Consider the following 27,932-nt stretch of genomic DNA (forward strand, 5'->3'; position numbering starts at 1 on the left):
GTCGGCTCTGCTGCGTTCCCCGCCGTAGAGGATGAGCGGGCAAACTTTTCTAGCCGCGCGGCAACTTCAGAGATCTTCACCGCGCCTGTGCGGCGCCATTTTGTTTCACCAGCGTGGCTGCTCCGCACTCCTTCCCCTCCTTGTCTTTGGCTTTCTGGCGCGTCATATCGCCACAGTTAGGTGTCGGGACTTAGGAGAGTCGGTCCCCGCTGAAAATGGAACAGATTATCGCTGATTACAGCAGGTGGATGGAGGTTGTCAGGATAGTCGGCCGGGAGCTCTGAGCAGTGCGTCCGCTCACATGTCGGTCAGGCCACGCCCCCGTTCAATCAATTTTTTTTTAGAAAAAAGAGCAGAATGACGAGCATGTCCGTATCAATCAAGAAATAGGAGAAGCAAATACATTCCAAAGAAACATGCATAGTGTGTGAGTAGTATAATGCTATTCAATTTACCAGCTGTATGAAACCGGGGATAACAGACTCACAAAGTCAGAGGGGCAGGGGGGACACACGCCAGAGAACAGTAGATGAGGAAGCTGAAGATGTTCCATACTACCAAGTAACCAAAGTATCACAGCTCAGGAGCTAGGGGTCTCAATACTACCAGTAGCTAACCATTTTACAAAACGGGTTGAGTTCAGAAATTGGAACCATGGCTCCCAAGAGCGTGAGAAAATCTGTACCCGATTATGAGATTCTGACCAGAGTTCCTCCATACGAACTAGGGTGTCCAGGGCTGAGATCCAAGTTATTCTCTGCAAGCTGTCCGTGGATCTCCATCTACGGGGGATAATTTGCCTCATGGCCTGTACAAAGATTCTAAGCGCCCCTCTTTTTATCTGTTGGGGGCGTCCCGGATAGATGGATAGTAGGGCAATCAATGGTGAGGGTGTAACATTAGAATGGTATAAAGCATTGTATAGGGCAAAAACGTCTGACCATAAAGAAGAAACTCCTGGGCACTCCCACCATATATGAAGCATGGTGCCCACTGCTGAGTTACATCGCCAGCACGTATCAGGGACCGATGGATAAAATCTGTGAACCTTCACTGGGGTTCTATACCATCTCATAAGTATCTTATAGTTAAGTTCCTGTAGTCGACAAGACACAATGGACTTATGCATGAACAGGAGTGCTCTGTTCCATTGATCATCAGTTAGTGAAGTTCCATTCCTTCTCCCAATCAGGCGCAAACTTAGTGCTTGCGATTTGAGTCTTGAGTGGCCCATCCCCAATGTCCCCAGTGCCCAACAAGCCGTATACAAGAGAGATAGCATGCCCCGGACAAGAGTCTGCTAGGCAGAGCTTCTCAAAGTCAGTCAAGTGAGCCGACAACTGCGATCCAGGGGCCAGAGACCGGAGGAAGTTGCGGAGCTGGAATTAGAGAAACCATTGCCCTGGGGATCTTGGCAGTATGTGTGATAGGTCATCCACAGTGCGAACACCAGAGTCACAGAGAAGGTCTCGCAGCCTGATCAGGGTTGAAGATGTGGCATGGAAGGACGGTAGGCGCCCGATAGCCACCGGCAGATTAGGACAATCGTTAAGGACCATTAAAGGGCCATAGGCCGTGACCAATTTGAGTTTGGACGCGAACTTACCCCAGGATTTAGCGAGCATATGAAGGAGGGATGGATGTTTGGGATCGAGTAATTGTCTCTGGCGTGTTTGTGGCAACCAAAAAATACCGGTCGCTAGGGAAGGATCTAGTTCGTGAACCATCTCTACCCACAATTTCCTTTCCCGGTTATGGAAAAGATCTAGGACACAGTTTGCTATCGCCGCTCTATAGTAAGAACTAAAATTGGGCAAGCCTGCTCCTCCCAAGGATTTGGGGCGAGATAAGATAGCGTAACTAAGCCTGGCTCTAGACCCAGCCCATATAAATTGTGAGGCTAGCCTGCGGATCTGACCAAAAAACATTTGTGGGAGGACGCATGGGACAGTCTGAAACAGGTATAATAGCTTAAGAAGGATATCCATCTTAAGAGCGTTAATCCTCCCAAACCACGAGATATGGAGAGGAGACCACTTCTGCAGACTGGTTGTAATAGAGCTAATGATAGGCTTCTAATTGAGTTTGTATAGGTGTGCTGGATTGGCCGGTAGGCCAATCCCTAGGTGTTTGATGGAGAGGGTAGCCCACCGAAACGAAAAGGTATCTCTGATGTGGACGACCTCCCGCTGTGGCAGAGTAACATTCAGGATTTCGGATTTTTGCACGTTTACCTTGAAGTTATTAAGGCGACCGAATGTTTCAAATTCTCGGAGGACCGAGGGTAGACCCACTCTCAGGGAAGACAAGTACAGGAGGAGGTCATCCGCAAACAGAGACCGCTTGTGTTCCGTACGTCCGACTTGTATGCCTTTGATGGACTGGTTGGATCGTAGGGCATTAGCCAGGGATTCCATACACAGAATGTACAGAAAGGGGGAAAGAGGGCAGCCCTGACGTGTCCCATTCCGTATCTCGAAGGGGCTAGAGAGCATTCCGTTGACCCGTACTTGGGCCGAGGGGGAGGCATAAAGCGCCATAATCCTACCTATCATCTTAGATCCCAATCCTATGTGCTCTAATGTTCTAGAAAGAAACTGCCAATTCACCCTGTCAAATGCCTTCTCGGCATCGACTGAGAGAAGACACAGCTGTGTTTTAGATTGTCTCGCCTTGAAAATAATACCAATCGACTTCAGGGTATTATCTCGCGCCTCCCTGCCGGGGACGAATCCGACTTGTTCCCTATGAACACAGCTGGGGATATACGGGTGCAACCTCAGGGCCAGCAACTTCGCATATACTTTCAGATCCACATTAAGTAGGGATATCGGGCGGTAGTTGGCGCATAGTGATGGGTTCTTTCCTGGCTTAGGGATCACCGTGATATGGGCACTAAGGGTTTGGCGGGGAAAGGCGGTAGTTGATTTTTAAAGTGGAAAACCAGTTTAAAACTTTAAACCAAACTCTGCTTTGGTTCCGGAGTATTATTCCAAAGTTTTGAACTAAGCGACTTCGGATGAAACATACGAAGCGCGCTTCGCTGAGCACTAGACAGAACCATGCTAATGAGTCACATGACTGGCATGAATATCTTCCAGGATCTGTGCGTGCTCCTGATGCTATCATACAGTTATACATGCAGCATTTAGTGTTTTCAGACATCCACCCCCCCCAGTATGTACACTGCTTGCTTCTGTTCATGTACATGAGTCAGCAGTGTTAGAGCAGTTACAGGTATATCACACTATGTAAAGTCTGCACTACCATATGATTTTGATCTCACTTAAGGAAGGTGTTAACACAACGTAGGGGCTGCTTATTCTGAATGGAGTTATTTATGGCAGTGAGGCTGGAGGACTCTCACCCTCAGGATCCATTCAGACGTCCGTAGTGCATTGCGGATCCGCAATACACCCGGCCGGCACCCCCATAGAACTGCCTATTCTTGTCCGCAATTGCGGACACGAATAGGACATGTTCTATTTTTTTTCCAGAGCCGCGGACCGGAAGATCGGAGGGGCGCTCCGGAAATGCGGATGCGGAGAGCACATAGTGTGCTCTCCGCATCCATTCCGTCCCCATAGAGAATAAATGGGTCCGCACCTGTTCCGCAATTTGCGGAATGGATGCGGACCCATTATACAGACGTGTGAATGGAGCCTCAGTGTGAAATTACTAGATTAAATTGCGCAAGTACGGGCACCACTGCTGGAGCGCAGCAGCGGCCATTACCATGGTCAACTGTGGATATACAAGGAAGGTAATCCTGGGTGGAGAGGACAGGATATCTATTTAATGGGACATTTTTTGTAACATACTTTAAGTTACTGAAATTGTACATTTCCATAACTGAACATGTACATCGCCATTATTATATGAAGTGTCCCATTTTGAGCTTCCCATCTTCTGTGCCACTTCAGAGATATTTTTCTTATGAAAATGTATAATTTCAGTAACTAAAATATATTACAGAAATGGTCATTATCACTGCCTCTAAAAAAAAATGTAAATGGCAGTTACACTTTAAAAACATAATATTCTTATACTATAATTCATCCAAGTCATACCTGTATTTAAATCTCAGCTTATGGACAATTTCTTTCATCTTATCCACCTGTTCCTCATTAGCTGGAACCATCTCTGGGTAGTCAATTTTACGAATATCATCAGCAAATGGGATGAAAATTAGATTGAAACCTAAATTCAAAAGACAATCAGGAATATTAAAGTTACAGTGCTGGTATTTATCATAAACAATAACACCCCTTCAGATCTGGAAACAAATATTACTGCGAGCAGGCGTATCTCTAAAAGGAACAACTTCGAAGATGAAAATTCAAGAGAATAAGGTGTAAACCGGAATAATAAAAATGTCATGGGTCTTGGAATGTGACGCTGCAAAAATAAATGATTCATTTTTTTTTCTGTTGTGCAAGAAGTAGAACATATAAATATGTCATTATCTTAATTGTAGCGCCGCAGAGAATAAAGTTATCATGTTACTTATATCACACAGTCAATGCTGTAAAAATAAATCACAAAAACAATGTTGAACTTCCTGTTTTTAATCCTCACCCCCCCAAAAAAATTACTACAAATTATTTTATGTCCTCTAAAGTTTAAGGACTCCAGCTACATTAGAGGAAAAAAAATGGATTTTTGTACTTACCGTAAAATCCTTTTCTCGTTGGATGCATTGGGGAACATAGCACCATGGTATATGCCCAGCTGCCACTAGAAGGCTGACACTAGAAAGAAAAAGTGTTGGCTCCACGCAGGTGGGCTATACATTCTGCACAGGCACTAGACTAACCAGTTGGTACTAAAGCAGTAGTAGTACCTAAAACCAGAACAACGAGAGAAGCCAGCATGTACTAAATCAGAGAGAGGACCGTCAACAAAGAATCCCGGGAAAACCAGTAAACCTGAACTAAGAATGAAACTAGGGTGGGATCTGTGTCCCCCAATGCATCCAACGAGAAAAGAATTTTACGGTAAGTACAAAAATCCATTTTTCTCGTACATGGCATTGGGGAACACAGCACCATCGGATGTCCCAAAGCAGACCCCGAGGGAGGGAAGAAACAGCCATGTGGAGCACCTAACGAACAGCCGCTTGCAGAAACTTGCGACCCAGAATGGCATCAGCAGAGGGCAGGGAATGGATGTGATAAAACTTTGAAAACGTGTGACCTGAAGCCCAGGTGGCGGCCTTGCAAAAACAGCCTGAAAATCTCAGGGCAAGAAGCAGAAGAGAAAGATGTAATGGAAGGAGAAGATGAACATGGTTGAACCATACTCACAGAAGACCAAGTGACTACTAGAGATTCAAGGGAGATGGGGCTCTGAATGGGACCAGAATCCTGAAGAAACAGTTTGCAAATTTGTCACTATTGACAGGCTGCATGCAAATGGAGTCATGGATAATGCTGGGGAGCAGAGGATGAGCTTGTCAGCCTGGATCGAACTGGACACCTTGAAAAAGGGCATCTACAAAATAAAAGATCTATAAATTAGACAATAGTGGTAATATAACCCAGCAGGATTGACCAACCTTTCTGGAGGAAGGGCTTAGTGAAGACCCTATAAGGAATACCCATCAAGACAATGTGAAGGCAATCCCATAGGGTAGAACAGGAGGATTCATGGAATGGAGAATCCTATAAAACCAGAGATGGAGGATGAAAGGCTTGAGCCTAAGTGGTGACCAAAAGCCTGGAGTACCCAGAAACTTGATAAGCTCCCCCCTCCCTTGTGACCCCCAAAGACCTGGAACAGGACATCACTGTTAATTCTGAGGCAAAAGCAAATCCTTGCCACTAAAGGCCTCAGGGATAACCTGTCAAGTCTCAGACCCCAGGGATAGAAGTGAAGAAAGTGAATAAAAACTCATGTGGGTACTTTCAATTGAAGAGAAGACAATGTCTAGGCAACCTAAGGAGGAGCAACTACCGGAATGCGACATAAGGCCATCTTACAGAACAGCACCTGAATCCAGATACTTGAGCAAGGAGTCTCTCATCAATAGCAAGAAATGGGAAACACCTCAGAACCCCACTGAGTGAAGTTAATGAAAGGGGACCTTGGAGGTAAGAAGAGCCAGACCGGGCATCTTTTGACAGACCGGGCATCTTTTGACACGAATGTAGCCAAGAGGGTCTGTGAGTTGTGGGCACCCTGCTTGGATAAAATTGATCAGTTAGACAGCCAAAGACACTCTGGAATGGGGGACCCAAAACAGACACAGCCAGAGACCCAGAATGTGCCCAAACAGTCCCAGAGACTCAAACGAGATTGTTGGGTGCCTGGGTGGCATCTTTAAAGCTTGGCGTGTAGTATGAATTTGTCAGAACCAACCACAGTGAGAGCAAGTACTGTCCCAGAGTCAACCCAAGAAAGGGTTGTGCCTAACCGTTAAGTGCCAACATAAAGTAAAGCCTCATGCACACGACCGTTGTGTGCATCCGCGGCCGTTGTTCCGTTTTGTTTTGCGGACCCATTGACTTTCAATGTGTCCGTGGAAAAATCGGAAAATGCACCGTTTTGCAGCCGCATCCGTGATCCGTGTTTCCTGTCCGTCAAAAAAATATGACCTGTCCTATTTTTTTGACGGACAACGGTTCACGGACCCATTCAAGTCAATGGGTCCGTGAAAAAACACGGATGCACACAAGATTGCCATCCGTGTCCGTCATCCTTGTCCGTAGGCTATTTTCACACAGACGGATCCGCTGATCCGTCTGCATAAAAGCTTTTTAGATCTGATTTTTCACTTCGTGAAAACTCAGATCCGACAGTATATTCTAACACAGAGGCGTTCCCATGGTGATGGGAACGCTTCAGGTTAGAATATACTAAAAGAACTGTGTACATGACTGCCCCCCTGTATTTAACACATTGGTGGCCAGTGCGGCCGCCTTCCCCCCTCCCTCCCTTGTATTTAACACATTGGTGGCCAGTGCGGCCGGCCCCCCCCTTCCTCCCTCCCCCCCCTAATTAAAATGACCGACCCCCCATCATTGGTGGCAGTGGAGAGTTCCGATCGGAGTCCCAGTTTAATCACTGGGGCTCCGATCGGTTACCATGGCAGCCAAGACGCTACTGCAGTCCTGGCTGCCATGGTTACTTAGCAATTTTAGAAGCATTATACTTACCTGCGATGTCTGTGATCGGCCGGGCGCTCCTCCTACTGGTAAGTGAAAGGTCTGTGCGGCGTATTGCTTATAGCACAGACCTTTCACTTACCAGTAGGAGGAGCGCCCGGCCGGTCACAGACAACGCAGGTAAGTATAATGCTTCTAAAATTGCTAAGTAGCCATGGCAGCCAGGACTGCAGTAGCGTCCTGGTTGCCATGGTAACCGATCGGAGTCCCAGCGATTAAACTGGGACTCCGATCGGAACTCTCCGCTGCCACCAATGATGGGCGGTCCGTCATTTTAATTAGGGAGGAAGGGCCACCAATGTGTTAAATACAAGGGAGGGAGGGGGGGGGCTGCCGCACTGGCCACCAATGTGTTAAATACAAGGGAGGAAGGGAGGGGGGGGCGGCCACACTGGCCACCAATGTGTTAAATACAAGGGAGGGAGGGAGCGCGGCCGCACTGGCCACCAATGAGTTGAATACGAGGGAGGGAGGGAGGGGGGGGCCGGCCGAACTGGCCACCAATGAGTTAAATACAGGGGAGGGAGGGGGGGGGGGGCGCGCTGGCCACCAATGAGTTAAATACAGGGGAGGGGGAGGGGGGGGCAGCACCTGCCAGGCAGCAGGGGGCAGTCATGTACACAGTTCTTTTAGTATATTCTAACCTGAAGCGTCCCCATCACCATGGGAACGCCTCTGTGTTAGAATATACTGTCGGATCTGAGTTTCACGATCTAACTCAAATCCGATGGTATATTCTAACATAGAGGCGTTCCCATGGTGATGGGGATGCTTCAAGTTAAAATATACCATCGGATTGGAGAAAAACTCCGATCCGATAGTATAATAGGGACTCCTGACTTTACATTGAAAGTCAATGGGGACGGATCCGTTTGCAATTGCACCATATTGTGTCAACGTCAAACGGATCCGTCCCCATTGACTTGCATTGTAAGTCAGGACGGATCAGTTTGGCTCCGCACGGCCAGGCGAACACCAAAACGACTTTTTTTTTCCATGTCCGTGGATCCTCCAAAAATCAAGGAAGACCCACGGACGAAAAAACGGTCACGGATCACGGAACAACGGAAATCCGTTTTGCGGACCGCAAAAAAAAAAACCTCCGTGTGCATGAGGCCTAAAGGTCAAGAAAGCAGTCTAGCAAGGGAGGATATTTTACAATAGCACAATCTCTCCACCATAGAAGAGGAGATAGGGTTAGTTACACCACTTACAGCAACAGGATGCTACTAAGAATACAGTCAGCTTGTGCCTGCGGCATGTACATAGACATGCAAGTACCAGAACCAGCCATGGCACAATTATACTACTTATGGAAGTAGAGGGTGAGGCTGACAGGTGCATACAATAACAGCACACCCAAGTCATATACAGCATCCTGCGAATAGCACAAGTACTCTGTCTATGTAAGAGAATAAAGTGGTTTCCTGAAGCATGTAAATACTGTGGGGTCATGTCCAATACAGTGTGTGGGGTAGAATAATTACTCTACGTACTGTATGTGAGAGAGAAATGTAGGTGTCTAGTGCATGTAACACCTGCACAGCCATGCCAGATAACACGTCCAGCAATCCAACGCACGACTAAGCGGTCACAATGCGGCCAATAATTATCTTGTGTGTGTGGCCAGCTTTAGGCCACTGCTTTGTCTGCAACAGAGCACAAATGGCTAAGGCCCATCTTGTTAGCCATTTAACAACTGAAAATGGAAGAGTTCAAAAGGAAATAAACCCCAGTGTTCTCTGGAAGACTGTTTTAGGAACATGCTGCAGGCTGACGAACCTTAGGGGCAAGTGTATAACATGTCTACTTTTATTTCTAGACTTATTGTTCCTTTAATATAAAGAAAAAAATATTTAGAATACACCATTTCAAAAGGTGGATTTTTGAACTGCGCTCACCTGGAGGTTTAATCTGCACATTTTCATTATCCAGTTTTTCCTCCTGTGGGACCAACGCAACAAAACGAGGCGGTGTATTTCTGCGGGGGGTATACCTACAAATGGCCATCACTTGTCGTTCCAGGCACTTGATGAGCAGAGCCTGAAATAGTGTGCTGCTACCTAAAGAGAGAGAACATTTTAGCTAGTACACAACTATAATCAATTTTAAAAGGTACACATTTGAAATTCAAGTCAATTGAAATAAATACATGGCAAAAAAAAGGAGCTGAACATGCATGGATATGGTGAAGTAAGGTGTAAGAATTATCAATGAACGGGCCATTGTACAACAGCTATCTTAAAGGGGCTGTCTCAATTCAGCAAATGGCATTTATCATGTAGAGAAAGTGAATACAAGCCATTTTCTAATGTATTGTTATTATCCATATTGCTTAGGCTGCTTTCACACCTGCGTTTAGGTCGGATCCGTCTGGTATGTGCCCAGACGGATCCGCACCTATAATGCAAACGCTTAGATCCGTTCAGAACGGATCCGTTTGCATTACCATGAACAAAAAAAATAAAAATAAAAATTTTTTTTTTTTTTGTTCATGATAATGCAAACGGATCCGTTTTGACTTTACATTGAAAGTCAATGGGAGACGGATCCGTTTGAAAATTGAGCCATACTGTGTCAACTTCAAACGGATCCGTCCCCATTGACTTACATTGTAAGTCTGGACGGATCCGTTTGCCTCCGCGCGGCCAGGCGGACACCTGAACGCTGCAAGCTGCGTTCAGGTGTCCGCCTGCTGAGCGGAGCGGAGGACAAACGGAGCCAGACTGATGCATTCTGAGCGGATCCACATCTATTCAGAATGCATTAGGGCTGGACGGATCCGTTCGGGGCCGCTTGTGAGACCCTTCAAACGGAACTCACAAGCGGAGCCCCGAACGCTAGTGTGAAAGTAGCCTTACTTTGCTGGATTCATTCTTCCATCACATTATATACTGCTCGTTTCCATGGTTACAACCACTCTGTAATCCATCAGCAGTGGCCATGCTTGCATGCTATAGGAAAAAGCACCAACCTCTCTGGTGGCCACGACTGTGGGAGCTCACATAGTCTGGTGCTTTTTCCTATAGAGTGCGAGCACGGCCACCGCTGCCGAATTGCAGGGTGGTCGAAACCATGGAAACGAGAAGTGTATGATGTGATGGAAAAATGAATCTAACCAGCAAAGGGAGCAATATGGACAATGACAATACATTAGTTAGTGGCTTGTATTAACTTCCTCTACATCATAAATGTTAATTGCTGAGACCACCCCTTTAAGTGTATGGCCAGCTTTACATTTTAATGTTTCTGATGGTTCCTCCACAGAAGTTAACATAAGGTTACCAGGTCTTTAATGGGGTATTCCAATGGCTGCCTAACATCACATCACTGCCGTATCAAGATAAACTAAGTAAGGCTACTTTCACTCTAGCGTTTTTGCTGGATCCGGCAGGGTTCAGCAAAAATTCTTTCGTTACTGATAATACAAACCTCTGCATCCGTTCTGATAATACAACTGGATCCCAGTTGTATTATCTTTAACATAGCCAAGATGGATCCGTCATGAACTCCATTGAAAGTCAATGGGGGACAGATCCGTTTTCGATTGTGTCAGCGTTAAACGGATCCGTCCCTATTGAGTTGCATTGTGGGTCATGACGGATCCGTTTTGCTCAGCATCCCACGACGGAAAGAAAACCGCAGCTTGCGGTTTTGTGGCATTCCGTTCGGTTACGTTTTGTCCCCATTGACAATGAATAGGGACAAAACGGAAGCGTTTTTTTCAGTTATTGAGACCCTATGACTGACCTCAATACCAGAAAATAGAAACGCCAGTGTGAAAGTAGCCTAAGGTTACTTTCACATCTGCGCTTTTGCTGTCAGGTTTTGAGATCTGGCAGGGGGTCTCAAAGTTACAGCAAATCGCTTCCGTTATTATAATACAACCAGCTGCATGCGCTCTGAACAGATCCAGTTGTATTATATCGAAAATAAAGAAACTACAGGGTGGGCCATTTATATGGATACACCTTAATAAAATGGGAATGGTTGGTGATATTAACTTCCTGTTTGTGGCACATTAGTATATGTGAGGGGGGAAACTTTTCAAGATGGGTGGTGACCATGGCGGCCATTTTGAAGTCGGCCATTTTGTTTTTGTTTTGTTTTTTCAATAGGAAGAGGGTCATGTGACACATCAAACTTATTGGGAATTTCACAAGAAAAACAATGGTGTGCTTGGTTTTAACGTAACTTTATTCTTTCATGAGTTATTTACAAGTTTCTGACCACTTATAAAATGTGTTCAATGTGCTGCCCATTGTGTTGGATTGCCAATGCAACCCTCTTCTCCCACTCTTCACACACTGATAGCAACACCGCAGGAGAAATGCTAGCACAGGCTTCCAGTATCCGTAGTTTCAGGTGCTGCACATCTCGTATCTTCACAGCATAGACAATTGCCTTCAGATGACCCCAAAGATAAAAGTCTAAGGGGGTCAGATCGGGAGACCTTGGGGGCCATTCAACTGGCCCACGACGACCAATCCACTTTCCAGGAAACTGTTCATCTAGGAATGCTTGGACCTGACACCCATAATGTGGTGGTGCACCATCTTGCTGGAAAAACTCAGGGAACGTGCCAGCTTCAGTGCATAAAGAGGGAAACACATCATCATGTAGCAATTTCGCATATCCAGTGGCCTTGAGGTTTCCATTGATGAAGAATGGCCCCACTATCTTTGTATCCCATATACCACACCATACCATCAATTTTTTTGTTCCAACAGTCTTGGAGGGATCTATCCAATGTGGGTTAGTGTCAGACCAATAGCGGTGGTTTTGTTTGTTAACTTCACCATTCACATAAAAGTTTGCCTCATCACTGAACAAAATCTTCTGCGTAAACTGAGGGTCCTGTTCCAATTTTTTTTGCCCATTCTGCAAATTCAGTGCGCCGATCTGGGTCATCCTCGTTGAGATGCTGCAGTAGCTGGAGTTTGTAAGGGTGCCATTTGTGAGTAGCTAATATCTGCCGAAGGGATGTTCGACTAATGCCACTCTCCAGTGACATGCGGCGAGTGTTACGCTGTGGGCTCTTGCTGAATGAAGCTAGGACAGCCACTGATGTTTCTTCATTAGAGACAGATTTCATGCGTCCACATTTTGGCAAATCCAACACTGAACCAGTTTCACGAAACTTAGCAAGCAATTTGCTAACTGTAGCATGGGAGATGGGTGGTCTCGTAGGGTGTCTTGCATTGAAATCTGCTGCAATGACCCGGTTACTGCGTTCACCAGACATCAATACAATTTCTATCCACTCCTCACGTGTTAACCTCGGCGACATGTCAATGGCTTGTCAATGGCTTTTGAGAAACTTGTAAATAACTCATGAAAGAATAAAGTTACGTTAAAACCAAGCACACCATTGTTTTTCGTGTGAAATTCCCAATAAGTTTGATGTGTCACATGACCCTCTTCCTATTGAAAAAACAAAAGTTGGATTCAAAATGGCCGACTTCAAAATGGCCGCCATGGTCACCACCCATCTTGAAAAGTTTCCCCCCTCACATATACTAATGTGCCACAAACAGGAAGTTAATATCACCAACCATTCCCATTTTATTAAGGTGTATCCATATAAATGGCCCACCCTGTAGATCCGGGAGTAAAACCATTGCAAGACAATGGGCGCCAGATCGTTTTTTTTACATGTCAGAAAAAAACATATCCAGCACCGTTGACTAACATGATTTTTGGTGCTGGATCCGGCTTCTTCAGTTTCCCATGCTGCATACAAAAACGCTGCTTGCAGCGGTTTTGTGTCTGGCATGAGAACGCAACAAACTGGAACAGAATGCATTCTTGTGCACTCCATTCTGGTTTGTTCAGTTTTGTCCCCATTAACAATGAATTGAGACAAAACTGAAGTGTTGTGCTGCTGTTTTCAGAGCCTGTGCCGGGTCTCAACACTGGACAGCACAACGCAGATGTGAAATTTCTTTTAGGATACTTTCAGATCGCACCTTTATGTGCTGTCTTTTAGTGCTAATCAGGAAACAGATACAGCCTTGATATAGAGATAGTGGATAAGGCTACATGGCAACATCTGTTTCCATGTAGGCAACCTGACAGAATGACAGGCAAAGATCAATGCATAAAGCATTAAAGGCTAGTCTACAGTGGATGTCGCAGGCACATAGCATCACACCAGTTTGCTAATGGCAGCAAGCAATGCTGCCATGTGATAAGTAAGAATATAGAGTTCTATTTCTCCATGTCCACAACTGGACTTACCACTAACAAGAGACTCCTCTGGATAAATAAACTGTGCAGGCCGGATGAAATAGTGCTTCTTCAGCAAACTGATTGGTTTAAACCCAATCAGCACAAGGCTAGGATCATCAAACTTCTTCACTTGTTCAGTCTCCTCCTTCTCCAGGACAATCTGACGATTACCGTAAGTCTGACAAAAGAGAGATTAAAGAGTAAACTGATGGGTAATGTAAGCATCAGACACACAGATCAGCTCCCAATGCAAAAACAATTCTGACAATCTCTTAATTATCTTTAAAGGGTACCTAAACCTTCATGCAAAGCATGGAAGACGCAGTGGTGCTTCTCAGAGCCATCTGTACTTTCCATCTGCATCAGGATCCAATGTATACAGGATGCGTACTCCGCATGTCGCAAAAGCAAAGCAGAGCAGAGCTGACGCCAGCAGTTTTTTATTTTTTTATTTAAAAGAGTATCACCTTCAAAATCAGTTTCAAATTGAGCATACCACTATATAGGGTCAGAGCCCTGATACTCTTTTCGGGGAACCGTGGGCAGGCCGCTCAATTCGGTGTAACTGGCTTTCCCTGTGTCACAGGGAAACTAAATCAAACAAGAAGGGAAGACACTGGCCAATGTTACTTGCTGAGCAAAGGTGCACCAAACGGAGGGACCCGTCCACGGTGCACCAAAAACCATTTCTCGGAATTACAGGACGGGATTTTCACAAGGAAGGTATAGTTATACTTATCCTACATGGCAGTATGCTTATTTTGAAAAATATTTTGGAGGTGGCAGGCTCCCTTTAACCTTTTCCAATCACAGTAAATCAAAATGACACCATCACACTACATTAGCCCTACTTCTGATAATTTTCTGTTAGGGTTACATGAAAGTACTTGTGCAGCCTGGAAACTAGAGGTAATGCAGCTAGGGTTACTAAGGCTCAGCCGCAAACATGTACTAGCACCTTTGTATTGCAGTTAGTGTAATATATGTCTCATCAAAATATAGATTCTGCTTGTATTCTGGAATTTTATCAAGTGACAATTTAGAGTTCACTGAACTGTTGGTATCATCCACGGTACCTGAGCTTTCTTTGTGTCACTGGGAAGTAGGAGACTTCCTGTGTCCTTGTTGAATGTTCTTGTCTTCGTTTTTACAGGCTCGTTGCTCTCACGGTACAACTTTACAGGAGGTGGTTTGTTAGCTTTCTGGATTAAGTTATACACTCCCACTGTAAGGTGGAGGTCGTCACCCAGCTTCAGAGGGATTCTGCATTGAGAAAACGAAAAAAGAAAGCATTAAAATCCATGATCGCCAGTATACCAAAACAGTATGAAATAGCTTAGTAAACTTCATTATTTCGCACAACACAAAAAAAACAAAAAAAACAAGTGTGTAGATATATAAATACAGTTGCAAGAAAAAGTATGTGAACCCTTTGGAATGATATGGATTTCTGCACAAATTGGTCATAAAATGTGATCTGATCTTCATCTAAGTCACAACAATAGACAATCACAGTCTGCTTAAACTAATAACACACAAAGAATTAAATGTTACCATGTTTTTATTGAACGCACCATGTAAACATTCACAGTGCAGGTAGAAAAAGTATGTGAACCCCTAGACGAATGACATCTCAAAGAGCTAATTGGAGTGAGGTGTCAGCCAACTGGAGTCCAATCAATGAGATGAGATTGGAGGTGTTGGTTACAGCTGCCCTGCCCTATAAAAAACACAAACCAGTTCTGGGTTTGCTTTTCACAAGAAGCATTGCCTGATGTGAATGATGCCTCGCACAAAAGAGCTCTCAGAAGACCTACGATTAAGAATTGTTGACTTGCATAAAGCTGGAAAGGGTTATAAAAGTATCTCCAAAAGCCTTGCTGTTCATCAGTCCATGGTAAGACAAACTGTCTATAAATGGAGAAAGTTCAGCACTGCTGCTACTCTCCCTAGGAGTGGCCATCCTGTAAAGATGACTGCAAGAGCACAGCGCAGACTGCTCAATGAGGTGAAGAAGAATCCTAGAGTGTCAGCTAAAGACTTACAAAAGTCTCTGGCATATGCTAACATCCCTGTTAGCGAATCTACGATATGTAAAACACTAAACAAGAATGGATTTCATGGGAGGATACCACAGAGGAAGCCACTGCTGTCCAAAAAAACATTGCTGCACGTTTACAGTTTGCACAAGAGCACCTGGATGTTCCACAGCAGTACTGGCAAAATATTCTGTGGACAGATGAAACCAAAGTTGAGTTGTTTGGAAGAAACACACAACACTATGTGTGGAGAAAAAGAGGCACAGCACACCAACATCAAAACCTCATCCCAACTGTGAAGTATGGTGGTGGGGGCATCATGGTTTGGGGCTGCTTTGCTGCGTCAGGGCCTGGACGGATTGCTATCATCGAAGGAAAAATGAATTCCCAAGTTTCTCAAGACATTTTGCAGGAGAACTTAAGGCCATCTGTCCACCAGCTGAAGCTCAACAGAGGATGGGTGTTGCAACAGGACAACGACCCAAAGCATAGAAGTAAATCAACAACAGAATGGCTTAAACAGAAGAAAATACACCTTCTGGAGTGGCCCAGTCAGAGTCCTGACCTCAACCCGATTGAGATGCTGGGGCATGACCTCAAGAAAGCGTTTCACACCAGACATCCCAAGAATATTGCTGAACTGAAACAGTTCTGTAAAGAGGAATGGTCAAGAATTACTCCTGACCGTTGTGCACGTCTGATCTGCAACTACAGGAAACGTTTGGTGAAGTTATTGCTGCCAAAGGAGGTTCAACCAGTTATTAAATCCAAGGGTTCACATACTTTTTCCACCTGCACTGTGAATGTTTACATGGTGTGTTCAATAAAAACATGGTAACATTTAATTCTTTGTGTTTTATTAGTTTAAGCAGACTGTGATTGTCTATTGTTGTGACTTACATGAAGATCAGATCACATTTTATGACCGGCCATATCCCATACCCAGACCGGCCATATCTCATACCCAGCCCATATGACTGCGCGCTGTGATCCGCCGCTATTAACCACTCAGGTGCGGCACCTGACAGGTAATAGCGGCGGATCGCAGCGCGCAGACATAGAGGCTGGGTGCCAGGTATGGGATATGGCCGGCACCCGCACGTTTGTATTAAGCATAAACTCTATTCATTGGTGGCACAGTGCACCCCCCCCCCCCCCCCCGGTAATATAAAGTAGAATCATCGGTGGCGCAGTGCGCCCCCCCCCCCTCCCCGTATTATAACTATTATAATCATTGGTGGCAGTGGCCACAGGGTCCCCTCCTCATTGGTGGCAGTGGCAGTTCCGATCGGAGCCCCAGCAGTGTAAGCCTGGGGCTCCAATCAGTTACCATGGCAGGCAGGACGCTACTGAAGCCCTGGCTGCCATGGTCACCTCCCTGCTGCTGTGTGCACTAAGCGCAGAGCAGCAGGGAGAGTGCAAAGTCCTTTTCACCCTGAGAGAGCTCTATCAGGGTGAATAGGACAAGGGATGAAAGATCCCAGGTTCTAGCCCCTAAGGGGGTAAATAGTTATGAAATAAAAAGAAAAAAAAAAGAAAAAAACTTTCAATTTGCCATTTTTTAGTCACCTTGTCCCGACAAAAATTAGGATCGGACTGTTCTATTATGTTCCAGGCGTTCCATAAAATGTGGAATGCACGCCGCTTTTTTTGCGTTTTATTTTTTTGCACGTGGTATCTAGTATCGCAATACTTTTTTATGGTATCGAAATAGAGTAAAAATTTTGTTATCCTGACAGCCCTAGGTAAGACGTGCTATTTTTTTTTGTTCTTTTTTAATTATACCGTAATTATATGTATTTTAAATTTGGCGACTAAAAATGTAAATTTGGCTCCAAAATTTTTCAGGTTAGGAGCCAATGGTTCCTTGATATTTTTTTTTTAGTCTAGAGCCCTGTAATTGGTTACAAGCCCCAAATTAACATAGCAAAATAAGAAAAAATTTAAGATTTAAGAAAAATAGGCATATAACAGAAAGACAGATGAAGAAAGTCCTTACATATAACAGTCAGGAATAGATCTGGGAAGCTGTAAATCACTTTCTGTGATGATCGCATATGTCACGGTGTATATATTAAACGGAGGCTGTAAACATGACGTGAACATAAAAAGGTTGTTTAACCACTTAGTGACCAGACTGTTTTGGGCCTTAACCCCTTCACGTCTGCAATCTGTATATATACGTGATAGCTGCACATGCCCCGTGCAGCTACCACGTATATGAACGTTCTGGCAGCTCTTTAATCCAAGCGCTGCAAAGCGCTTGGATTTAAGCTTCTGCCCCTGCCCTGCTGCTGTCACGGACAGCATACAGTCTAGTAATGCCGGCAAGGGGCCAATCAGAGTGGCCCCTTGCCGGCAATCGATCCGATTGGTTAGTCTGTGCAGACTAACCAATCGGATCGCGGCAGTGTTAAAGTGCCGGTTTCAGGCTCTGATCTGCGCTCTGCAGATCAAAGCCTGAAAGCAGATAGTGTAACTCATGCCCCCCGATCTGTGCCCCTCCAAGCCCTTAATGCCGATCTGTGCCCCCCCATCTGTGCCCCTCTCCTGCTCGGATGGCATGCGGTCCGCTCCCTCCCCGCCCCCTGCATTAATTTTCAAGCCGCCCCTCCTGCCCCAGCCTCCCTCGATATCCTCGATATTGTGGGCAGCCTCCCGACCCCCCCCCCCCCCTTTCCAGCGCTGCCCCCCCCCCCCCGATTCCCCTGCTGTGTGCGATGGCGGCGGCTCAATTACTGAGCCGCCGCCATCAGCAGAGAGTGTCAGCTCTATGCTGACACTCTCCTGTAACCCCTATAGATGCTGCGGTTGCGGCATCCATGGGGTTAACAGAGGGAGGGAGCTCCCTCTCTCCACCATCGGGGCTGCAGCGCTGTGATTGCAGCACCCGATGGTTGCCATGGCAAAGGCGTCCAGTGCTGCCACCTACAGGCAATCTGGAAGTACTATACTTTGGAATGCAAGAGCATTGCAAAGTATAGTACAACTATCAGCCCCACTGGATCTTCAAGATCCAAGAGGGAACTGATAAAAAAAATAGTGAAAATAATAAAAGTAAAAATAAATAAATAAAAATGTAAATTAGAAAAAAGAAATTGCCTTTTCCTATAAAAAAAATGAAAAAATAAAATACACATATTAGGTGTCGCCGCGTCCGTAACGACCATCTCTATAAATATATCACATGATAGACCCCGTCAGATAAACACCATAAAAATAAAATAAAAAAAACAGTGCCAAAAAAGATATTTTTGTCACCTTACATCACAAAAAGTGCAACAGCAAGCGATCAAAAAGGCTTATGACCCCCAAAATAGTACCAATCAAACAGTCACCTCGTCCCGCAAAAAATGATAACCTATTTAAGACAATCGCCCAAAAAATAAAAAAAGCTATGGCTCTCAGACTATAGAGACACTAAAACATCATTTTTTGGGTTTCAAAAATGCTATTATTGTGTAAAACTTAAATAAATAAGAAAAAATATACATATTAGGTATTGCCACGTCCGTAACGATCTTCTCTATAAAACTATCACATGACCTAACTTTTCAGATGAACACTGTAAAAATAAATAAATGAAAACTGTTCCAAAACAGCCAATTTTTGGGTCACCTTGCCCCATAAAGTGTAATAATGAATGATCAAAAAATCCTATGTACCCAAAAATGGTACCAATAAAAACCTCAACACTTTCTGCAAAAAACGAGCCCCTGCACAAGACGATCGGCACAAAAATAAAAAACATATGGCGTTCAGAAAACCAATCCAGCAAAATCTGCCTTCCAAAAACCGTATGGCATTCCTTTCCTTCTGCGCCCTGCCGTGTGCCCGTACAGCAGTTTACGACCACATGTGGGGTGTTTCTGTAAACCGCGGAATCAGGGTAATAAATTATGAGTTTTGTTTGGCTGTTAACTCTCAATGTGTTAAAGAAAAAAAAATTATAAAAATGGAAAATCTGCCAAAAATGTGAAATTTTGAAATTTCATCTCCATTTTCCTTTAATTCTTGTGGAACGCCTAAAGGGTTAACAAAGTTTTTAAAATCAGTTTTGAGTAATTTGGAGGGGTGTAGTTTCTACAATGGGGTCATTTATGGGGGTTTCCACTATGTAAGCCCCATAAAGTGACTTCAGACCTGAACTGGTCCTTAAAAGGTGGGTTTTGGAAATTTTCTTAAAAATTTTAAGAATTGCTTCTAAACTTCTAAGCCTTCTAACGTCCTAAAATAATAAAATGACATTTCCAAAATGATGCCAACATAAAGTAGACATATGGGGAATGTTAAGTAATAAATATTTTATTAGGTATGACTTTCTGTTTTAGAAGCAGAGAAATTGAAATTTGGAAAATTGTGAATTTTTCCAAATTTTTGGTAAATTTGGGATTTTTTCATAAATAAAGGTGAAATATATTGACTCAAATATATGACTGTCATGAAGTACAATGTGTTACGAGAAAACAATCTCAGAATGGCATGGATAAGTAAAAGTGTTCCAAAGCTATTACCACATAAAGTGACGCATGTCAGATTTGAAAATTTTGACCTGGACATTGGGGCATCAATGACCCTTGGTCATGAAAGGGTTAATGACCAGAAGATTTTTTTCAGTGTCACATTTCAATAACTAACTTTTTTTCTTTTTTTTTTCTCATCTATGTTAGCTGCATGAGGGCTTGTTTTTTGTGGGACAAGCTGAAGTTTTTAATGGTGCCATCTTGGGGTACACATAACTTATTAATTAACTTTTATTAACCGTTTATGGGAGGCAGATGGGAAAAAACAGCAATACTACTACTGAGTTTTTACACTACAAACTTAGCAGCGTTCATTTTTTGACATAAATAACACAAAAATGTTATTTTCTGAGTCAGTACAATTACAGTGATGCCAAATACATATAGGGGGACATTTATGGCCATACTGCGCCGGCCTCTATATAAAACTTAGACGTACTTTACACTTGTCTAAATCTACGCCAGCTCCCTTGCTGGCGTACATTTAGACCATTTTCTACTCCTAAACAGACATAGAAAATTATAAATGAGACGGGCCTGCCGCTCCACCCTTTTCCCCGCCCACATCACACCCACTTTTTAGACCTGGCAGAAAAGGGGAAAAACTCTCATATTTTGGCGCAAATAACCTTTGCACTGCAATCCGCAACAGATATAGTCAAATATATCTGTTCGTAAATGACCCCCATAGTTCTTTTTTGTTGTACTACTTTTGCACAATTTTTTTTAAAGAAGAAAATGATGATTACACTTACCGGTAATCGGATTTTCCTGACCCCACGACAGCACCTTAGAGAGATGGCTCCGCCCCAGGACAGGAAACCTGCAGCATAAAAAGGTGGAGCCGCTCTCCCACCTCAGTGAGTTTCCAGAGCATGAGAGGGACTCCCCCTTACGTTAGTTCAGTTTAACATTCTTCTTTTTTTTTTTTTTTTTTTTTGCAACACCCGTGAACACACAGACTTACACCAACAGGGAGGGAATAAAGAGGTGCTGTCGTGGGGTCAGGAAAATCCGATTACCGGTAAGTGTAATCATCATTTTTCCCCTCCCCCACGACAGCACCTTAGAGAGAGATTTCAGAGATCAGCCTCAGGGTGGGAAACAGTACTCAAGACTTTTGTACCAAAGAGAAGGTCAGAAATAGAGTCAAGTTGAAGCCTATAGTGTTTATAGAAAGTGGACGGAGAAGACCAGGTGGCAGCCCGACAGATCTGTTCTGCCCAGGTTATCTACTGCCACCAAGAATTCCTCTCACCTGAGAGATACATAGTTACTGCAAACCTCTCCACGCCAAGATAGCCCAGGAACTTGGTCCACTTCAGGCACACCGAAAACAGACAACGGCGTCCAATAACTCCAGCACCCTCATACCTGTATGTAGTTGGTTTTAAAACTGCCGGGCAGCCGAACTTCCGGTCACCTGACCGGAAGCGCATGGCCGTGGAACGCATGGCACTTCCTGTCCAGACGCCACCCACCAGCGTCTACATCCGGTGGCGTCCTGGCTGGTTTGCAGCAATACTGGGGCCTTCTGGCCACCCTAGATCCGTTGGTGCGGTCCTCCTCGTCTGAGGGACCAGCACCTTCTGCCCTTGTGACCCGGGATCTTCTCACCGGTATCCTGCCCCCGACGCCTGTGGGGATGATCGGACAGGTAAACAAGCCGCCTCCAACCCTCCGGCATCTACCGGGACTTCCAGGTCAGGACGACAACTGCAGGCTCCCGTACCAGGACAGGAAACCTCACTGAGGTGGGAGAGCGGCTCCACCTTTTTATGCTGCAGGTTTCCTGTCCTGGGGCGGAGCCATCTCTCTAAGGTGCTGTCGTGGGGAGGGGAAAAATATTTTTACATTGCTGCATCCCAAGACGCATAACCTTTTTTTTTTTCCATTCATTCTACAGAGCTGTGTGCAGGCTTTACAGAGGTAACTGTACAGGATACATTACAAGAAAACTGCCTAGTGTGGATCGTTATGGAAACAACAATATCAAATATGTGGAGATTTTATTTTTGCAATTTTTTCCATTGAAAAAATGTTTTGTTTTGTTATTTCCAATGGAAAAAAGATGTTTTTTTTAACTTAGAAGTTTTTTTTTTTAACCATTTAAGGCTGGGTTCACACGGGCGTAACGGATTTGTTCAGGATGCGTCCCGGGTGTATTGCGGCAAACCCGCGCGAGTAGGTACCCAATTGCAGTCAGTTTTGACTGCGATTGCGTTCCGTTGTTCAGTTTTTATCGCGCGGGTGCAATGCGTTTTGCACGCGCGTGATAAAAAAAAAAACTGACTGTGGTACCAAGACCCGAACTTCTTCACTGAAGTTCAGGTTTGGGTTCGGTGTTGTCTAGATGTACTTATTTTCCCTTATAACATGGTTATAAGGGAAAATAATAGCATTCTTTAATACAGAATGCTTAGTAGAAGGTCAATTGAGGGTTAAAAAATAAAAATAAATTTACTCGCCTTCTCCTCTTGATCGTGTAGTTGCCGATCTCCTTACTTCTTTAATCATGAGCTGCCGGCTAAAGGACCATATGATTGGACCATGTGATGTGACGTCACCACAGGTCCTTTAGCCGGCAGCTCATGATTGAAGTAGTAAGAAGAGACCGGCAGCTACACGATCAAGAGGAGAAGGCGAGTTAATTATTTTTTATTTTTTAACCCTCAATTGGCCTTCTACTAAGCATTCTGTATTAAAGAATGCTATTATTTTCCCTTATAACCATGATAAAACAGTGAATAGACCGTCATCTTAGCAACCATGCGTGAAAATCGCACCGCATCCGCACTTGCTTGCTGATGCTTGCGATTTTCACTCAGCCCCATTCACTTCTATGGGGCCTGCGTTGCGTGATAAACGCACAATATAGAGCATGCTGCGATTTTCACGCAACGCATAAGTGATGCGTGAAAATCACCGCTCATGTGCACAGCCCCATAGAAATGAATGGGTCCGGATTCAGTGCGGGTGCAATGCGTTCACCTCACGCATTGCACCCGCGCGGAAATCTCGCCCGTGTGAACTCTGCCTAATAGTCCCACAAGGCGACTATAAAGTAGGTGATCTTTTGATCCCTGTAGTGCAGTGTATTTTTATTGTCAGTGCTATACTGACATTTATCAGCAGGCTGCGCCAGAGAGAAACAGCATGCTGGGAAACTCTGAAGGCCAGCCTCAGGCCTTCACTAGACCCTGGCCTGCCTGCACTGACACCAGAGTTGGGAGACAGAGGGAGTCCGCTCCCTCTGTAACTGCTTACATGCCACACGTGCTATTGACCGCAGCATGTAAGGGGTTAACAGCCCAGATTGGCGCTCCTGCCATCCAGGCTGTTAGAGCAGGAGCGCAGCTGTTATGTTACAGCCGTGCCCCTCTCCTCTGCATGGGAGGCCCGTGCAATGCTTAGACCGTGCCGCCGTAAAAAGATGTATTGGTGGTCACTTTCACTGTGTTATCTGTGGTGTAACATAGAACTACAGGTAACATCTACTACAATATCTGTACTCGGAGACTCTGAGGTTCTAGGTTACAGCACAGATAACACAGTGATAGCTCTCTGAGTACTTATAATGTAGTACATAGTACCTGCAGTGCTATGTAACACCACAAATAACACAGTGGTAATCCTCTGAGTACAGATAATGTAGTTGATGGTACCTGCAGTCCTATGTGACATTACAGATAAGTTTCTCCAATAATTACATGTTGATCGCCTATCCTCAGGATAGGTCATCAATATGAGATTGGCAGGGCTCTACTTCAGTGAGCGTCACGTCCTCCTTGCTAATTACCAAGCACAGTAGTCCATTTAATGGCAGCTGTGATTAGTATTGCAGCTCGACCCTATTCACTTGGATGGGCTGAGGAGCACTTAGGTCACATGACTGATGAATGTGATGTCATACAGAAAAAAAAATATTAGGTGGCACATGGAAGGGGAAGGCGGGGAAATGTAAGGGGAAAATGGAGGGAGGGAGCCAGAGTAGACAGCCCCAGGCCTATGATGCACTTAATCCGCCCCTGGCCATGGCCTTCTGGCAGCTTACCAAGCACAGCGTCATACAATGTATAGTGGCTGTGCGTGGTATCATAGTTCAACTCCATTCATTTGAAAGGGACTGAGCTGCACCTAGGGAGCGTGACTGAGGAATGTGACATCACGAGCTTAGGGTAAGCTGTGAGAAGGCTGCTGCGCTTACAAGAGCATCTGTGCCTTCCTAAACAGCTGATCGGCAAGGGTTCTGGAGGATAGGTCATCAGTTAAAAAGTGTCAGAAAGCCCCTTTAACACTTTGAAACGCAGGCCAATTTTGTACTTGAAGAGAAGAATTTTTTTTAAATTTTGTATCTGTATAGGGCCTTGTTTTTTGGAGGATAAGCCAGAGTTCACATCAGCTTCGTTCTAAGTGTAGTGGCCGTGACAGGTTATTGCAGCACTCCCATTCACTTGAATAGGAGCCGAGCTGTAGTAACCGGACATGGCCACTACACTTTAAATAGAGCTGTGCTTCCGGCTCTGTACAAAGTGCTAGTTCTGGCGCTAAAGTCTGCAAGGAACAGCTGATCGGTGGGAGTGCCAGACCACGCTCCGATTGTACAAGAGATGACCTAACCTGAGGACAGGTCATTAATATCATTAACCTGGAGACCCTTTTTATGGCTTGGAGCTGCCTGCTTCAAAGTTCTAGGATTAAATTATTGAAAAGAAGACTAATTATCAAATTACTGTAACATGTAAGGCCAGGTTAACTCATGAAGGATGTGGTCCTCTACCTGCACAAAGATTTCTTTTTGTTCTCCTTGGCCCGAACTTTTCTCATGAGATCATCTAGCTTTCTGGAAGCTTTAGATTGCACACCAAGGTCTTCGTCATCATCAGTATTCACAATATCACGATAGAATAGAGAGACGTCAAAACCATCTTCTTTTTCAAGATGCATGAGATCCAAGAAAATCCCTGAAAATACACCCAAAACATATGTTAAGCTGACTTAACAAGCTGGTCACCTCCATGGATTTCAACCACATAAACCTGTGCATTTGGCTGCTTTCTCTCTCTTATCTATTAAGTCACAAATAAAGTGACTGCAGCTTACATTCAATGTCTAAGGCAGGCATCCTCAAACTGCTGCCCTCCAGTTATTATAAAACTACAACTCCCACAATGCCCTCCTGTAGGCTGTTTGGGCATGCTGGGAGTTGTAGTTTTGCAACCGCTGGAGGGCCGCAGTTTGAGGATGCCTGGTCTAATGGAATATGTGTTGTGCACAAAGCCCGGGATCTGGTGCTGTCAGAACAAAACGCTATCCTGTATACTTGGAACAAAACACACATTTCTTGTATGAAGCTATATTATTCCATCTGAAAAAGCCTTAAAGGGGTTAACCATAAATGACCTCATATAGATTATACTTACCCCACTCCTCGAGTCGCTCCTAATCCCCGTACGGCCATCCAGCGATGGGGGGGAGCAGCCAATAGCAAGCCGCAAGGGGAACAAGCCTCTCTAGCATCGTGGGTGATGCGGAGGTGGCCATGCGTGGATCAGGTGCGACCCGGGTGTCGGGGAGTGGGATAAGTATAATCCATATGAGGTGCCTGGGAATTGGGGGGGGGGGGGGGTCATTATAGGGGTTGGATAACCCCTTTAAAGCATCTGAGAATCAATCTTGAATAAACTAACTGATCTGATGTATTGGAAACAGCTACCTGTATCTAGCACTGAATGTTATCAGTCAAATAATGGCATCTTAAAGCGGCTATTTTACTCCTCATATACAGGCTGTTGGCAGAAAAGAAACACTTATCCAAAGTTACTAAACCATGCAAAAATAAAGGTTCGAGCTCTTCCTTACCCACTTCACGTAGGTCCTTTGCCTTGGTTACTGCCTGGGTGGTTTTGGCAGACTCACTGGAATGTGGGTTATCTTCATTAGTGAACAACATTATACGCTTGTGACTCAGCTTCATCTTAACGTTGCTGAAGAGATTTCCACAGTGCCAGAGGGCATCGCCCAGAGAGAAGGCCAATGAATGCCCAATAGTTTCAGAAAAGTACAACCGTCCTTTCTCTTCTCTGTATTTATCCAAGTCCAAAACCCGCTTGGCACCTATACATACAATGGCAGACAAGGTTTGTAATCTTACAAGCAAAGACACAATCTCATATTAACACACGGACATCAAGACAGCGGTTCCCATGCTTAGGGTTCCCAATTATGAGGCACAGTTGACCCAACTCATCTGTATGTTACTGGGAGGCCATACATTCAGATGACCACCCCAAAATGCTACATTTCCCCTGTAGTCGCTAAGCCACAACAAAACAATATATTACTCGGATATGACGACGTTAAAAAAGAACGTCGCCACAAAATGCAGCACAATCTGCAGGCAGCATGTCATACAGCAGAAGGGGCTTAACAGATTGATATTCAGTTTTGTGATAAATGATTCAATAAAACTGATTAAATAAATCTCTGCTCTTTCTGAGCTCAGGACAGCCCGTTTAGATATCAGTGATTGATAGCATTCTCTGTGTATGTATGTATGTATGTATGTATGATGAGATAGTTGTCAGTTACTGATTAGACAGCCTCTGTGTATAAATGAACTCAGAAAAAGCTGAAACTTTAATGTATAGAATGACAAGTTTTACAGAATTTATTTCCACAAGATAATATATCAATCTGCTGAGCTTTTTCAGCCCTGTAACATGCTGCCTCACAGGCTTACTCCCATCTCTGACATTGGGGGCATATGCCCCCAATGTCTGATAGGTGTGGGTCCCAGAGAACTTAGAACAGAGCCTGCAAATTCCCAGAGGGTGCACTGTGCATGCACTGCCATCCTCCATTCATTCCTATCGGAGTGCCGAAACTAGCCGAGCAACATGCTCTGCTATTTTCGGAAGTCCCATTGAAATGAATGGGAGGCGCATTGCGCAAGCGCGGCCACAGCTCCATTCACTTCTATGGGGCTAACTGAAATAGCTGTGCGCGCTCTCATAGAAATAAATTGCGGGTGGCCGAGCATGTGCAGTGCACCTTCCAGGACTTTGGGACCCACACCCCTACTTAGAACAGAGCCCACAGAGGTGGGGCCTGCACCTATCAGACATTGGAGGCACATTCTAGCCCCCATCAATCAGAAGGCAAGTATGCAAAGATGAAAATTTCCTCGTCACCCCTCTGTGCCCAATTAGGCCATTTATTGACACCACAACCCAGATGTTTACTAGCGTCTGAATCATGGTGTCTGCTCCCCATATACACAAATATCCCCAAGCACAGTGCTGTCCATTGGATAGTGGCTGAGCTCGGTACTGCAGCTCAGGCACAGTCATTTAAGTGGCACTGAGCTGTGTCTAAGCCATGTGACTGATGAATGTGACATCACTGACGTGGGAAGAGGCAGCAAATGCAGCGGCCTCTTCAAACAGCGGTTTTGTGGGGGTGCCAGGTTTAGGATCCCCACCAATCAGATATTAAAAGGGTTATGCCATAATTGATGTCAAAAATGAAAATCAGACATCATATAGTACATGACAATACCTTCTAACAAAGCTAGAACCAGCGCTGTACCTCACATGGATCCAGAGCTCTCCCCATTCACTGCTCTTATTGCTCTGCTGGATTATCTTTAGCATGGCAGCTCACGGGATATGTCCTTTCTCCCTGTAACTGCCACAGCTTTTTACAGAACATATGGCTGTTGGCAGCTGAAGATTTAAACTGGATAAGAAGCTGGTTGGCGCTCGAAGAAGATAAGGTGGTGCTCAGTGGTAAAAAATCTGGGTAGCACGCCATCCTCCATTAAATCCGCACCAGGACGTCACGGCTGTGTGAAAAAATCCAAAATGAAGAGAAAGACGGTCCAGCTTCACTGAAAAAACTTGAGGCTTTATTTAATCCCGTGCAGATAAAAACCAACATACAGTAATGCAAGAAATCGCCCGGTTTCGGAT

The 27,932-nt window shown here is 44.8% G+C and overlaps 1 protein-coding gene across 2 annotated transcripts in view; it reads right to left on the reverse strand.

Moving 5' to 3' along the window:
* XRCC6 (X-ray repair cross complementing 6) overlaps positions 1-27,932 on the reverse strand; it is a 68,496-nt gene that overhangs the window by 23,404 nt on the left and 17,160 nt on the right. For both annotated transcript variants that reach the window (XM_040407081.1, XM_040407082.1), the window contains exons 5-10: positions 25,822-26,076; positions 24,740-24,923; positions 14,474-14,660; positions 13,407-13,575; positions 9,068-9,229; positions 4,071-4,200 (exon numbers count right to left, since the gene is read on the reverse strand). In XM_040407081.1, coding sequence (XP_040263015.1) covers positions 4,071-4,200; positions 9,068-9,229; positions 13,407-13,575; positions 14,474-14,660; positions 24,740-24,923; positions 25,822-26,076 — 1,087 coding nt within the window. The remainder of the gene's footprint in view (positions 1-4,070; positions 4,201-9,067; positions 9,230-13,406; positions 13,576-14,473; positions 14,661-24,739; positions 24,924-25,821; positions 26,077-27,932) is intronic.

Source organism: Bufo bufo, chromosome 9 (assembly GCF_905171765.1).
Source record: "Bufo bufo chromosome 9, aBufBuf1.1, whole genome shotgun sequence".
NCBI lineage: Eukaryota > Metazoa > Chordata > Amphibia > Anura > Bufonidae > Bufo > Bufo bufo.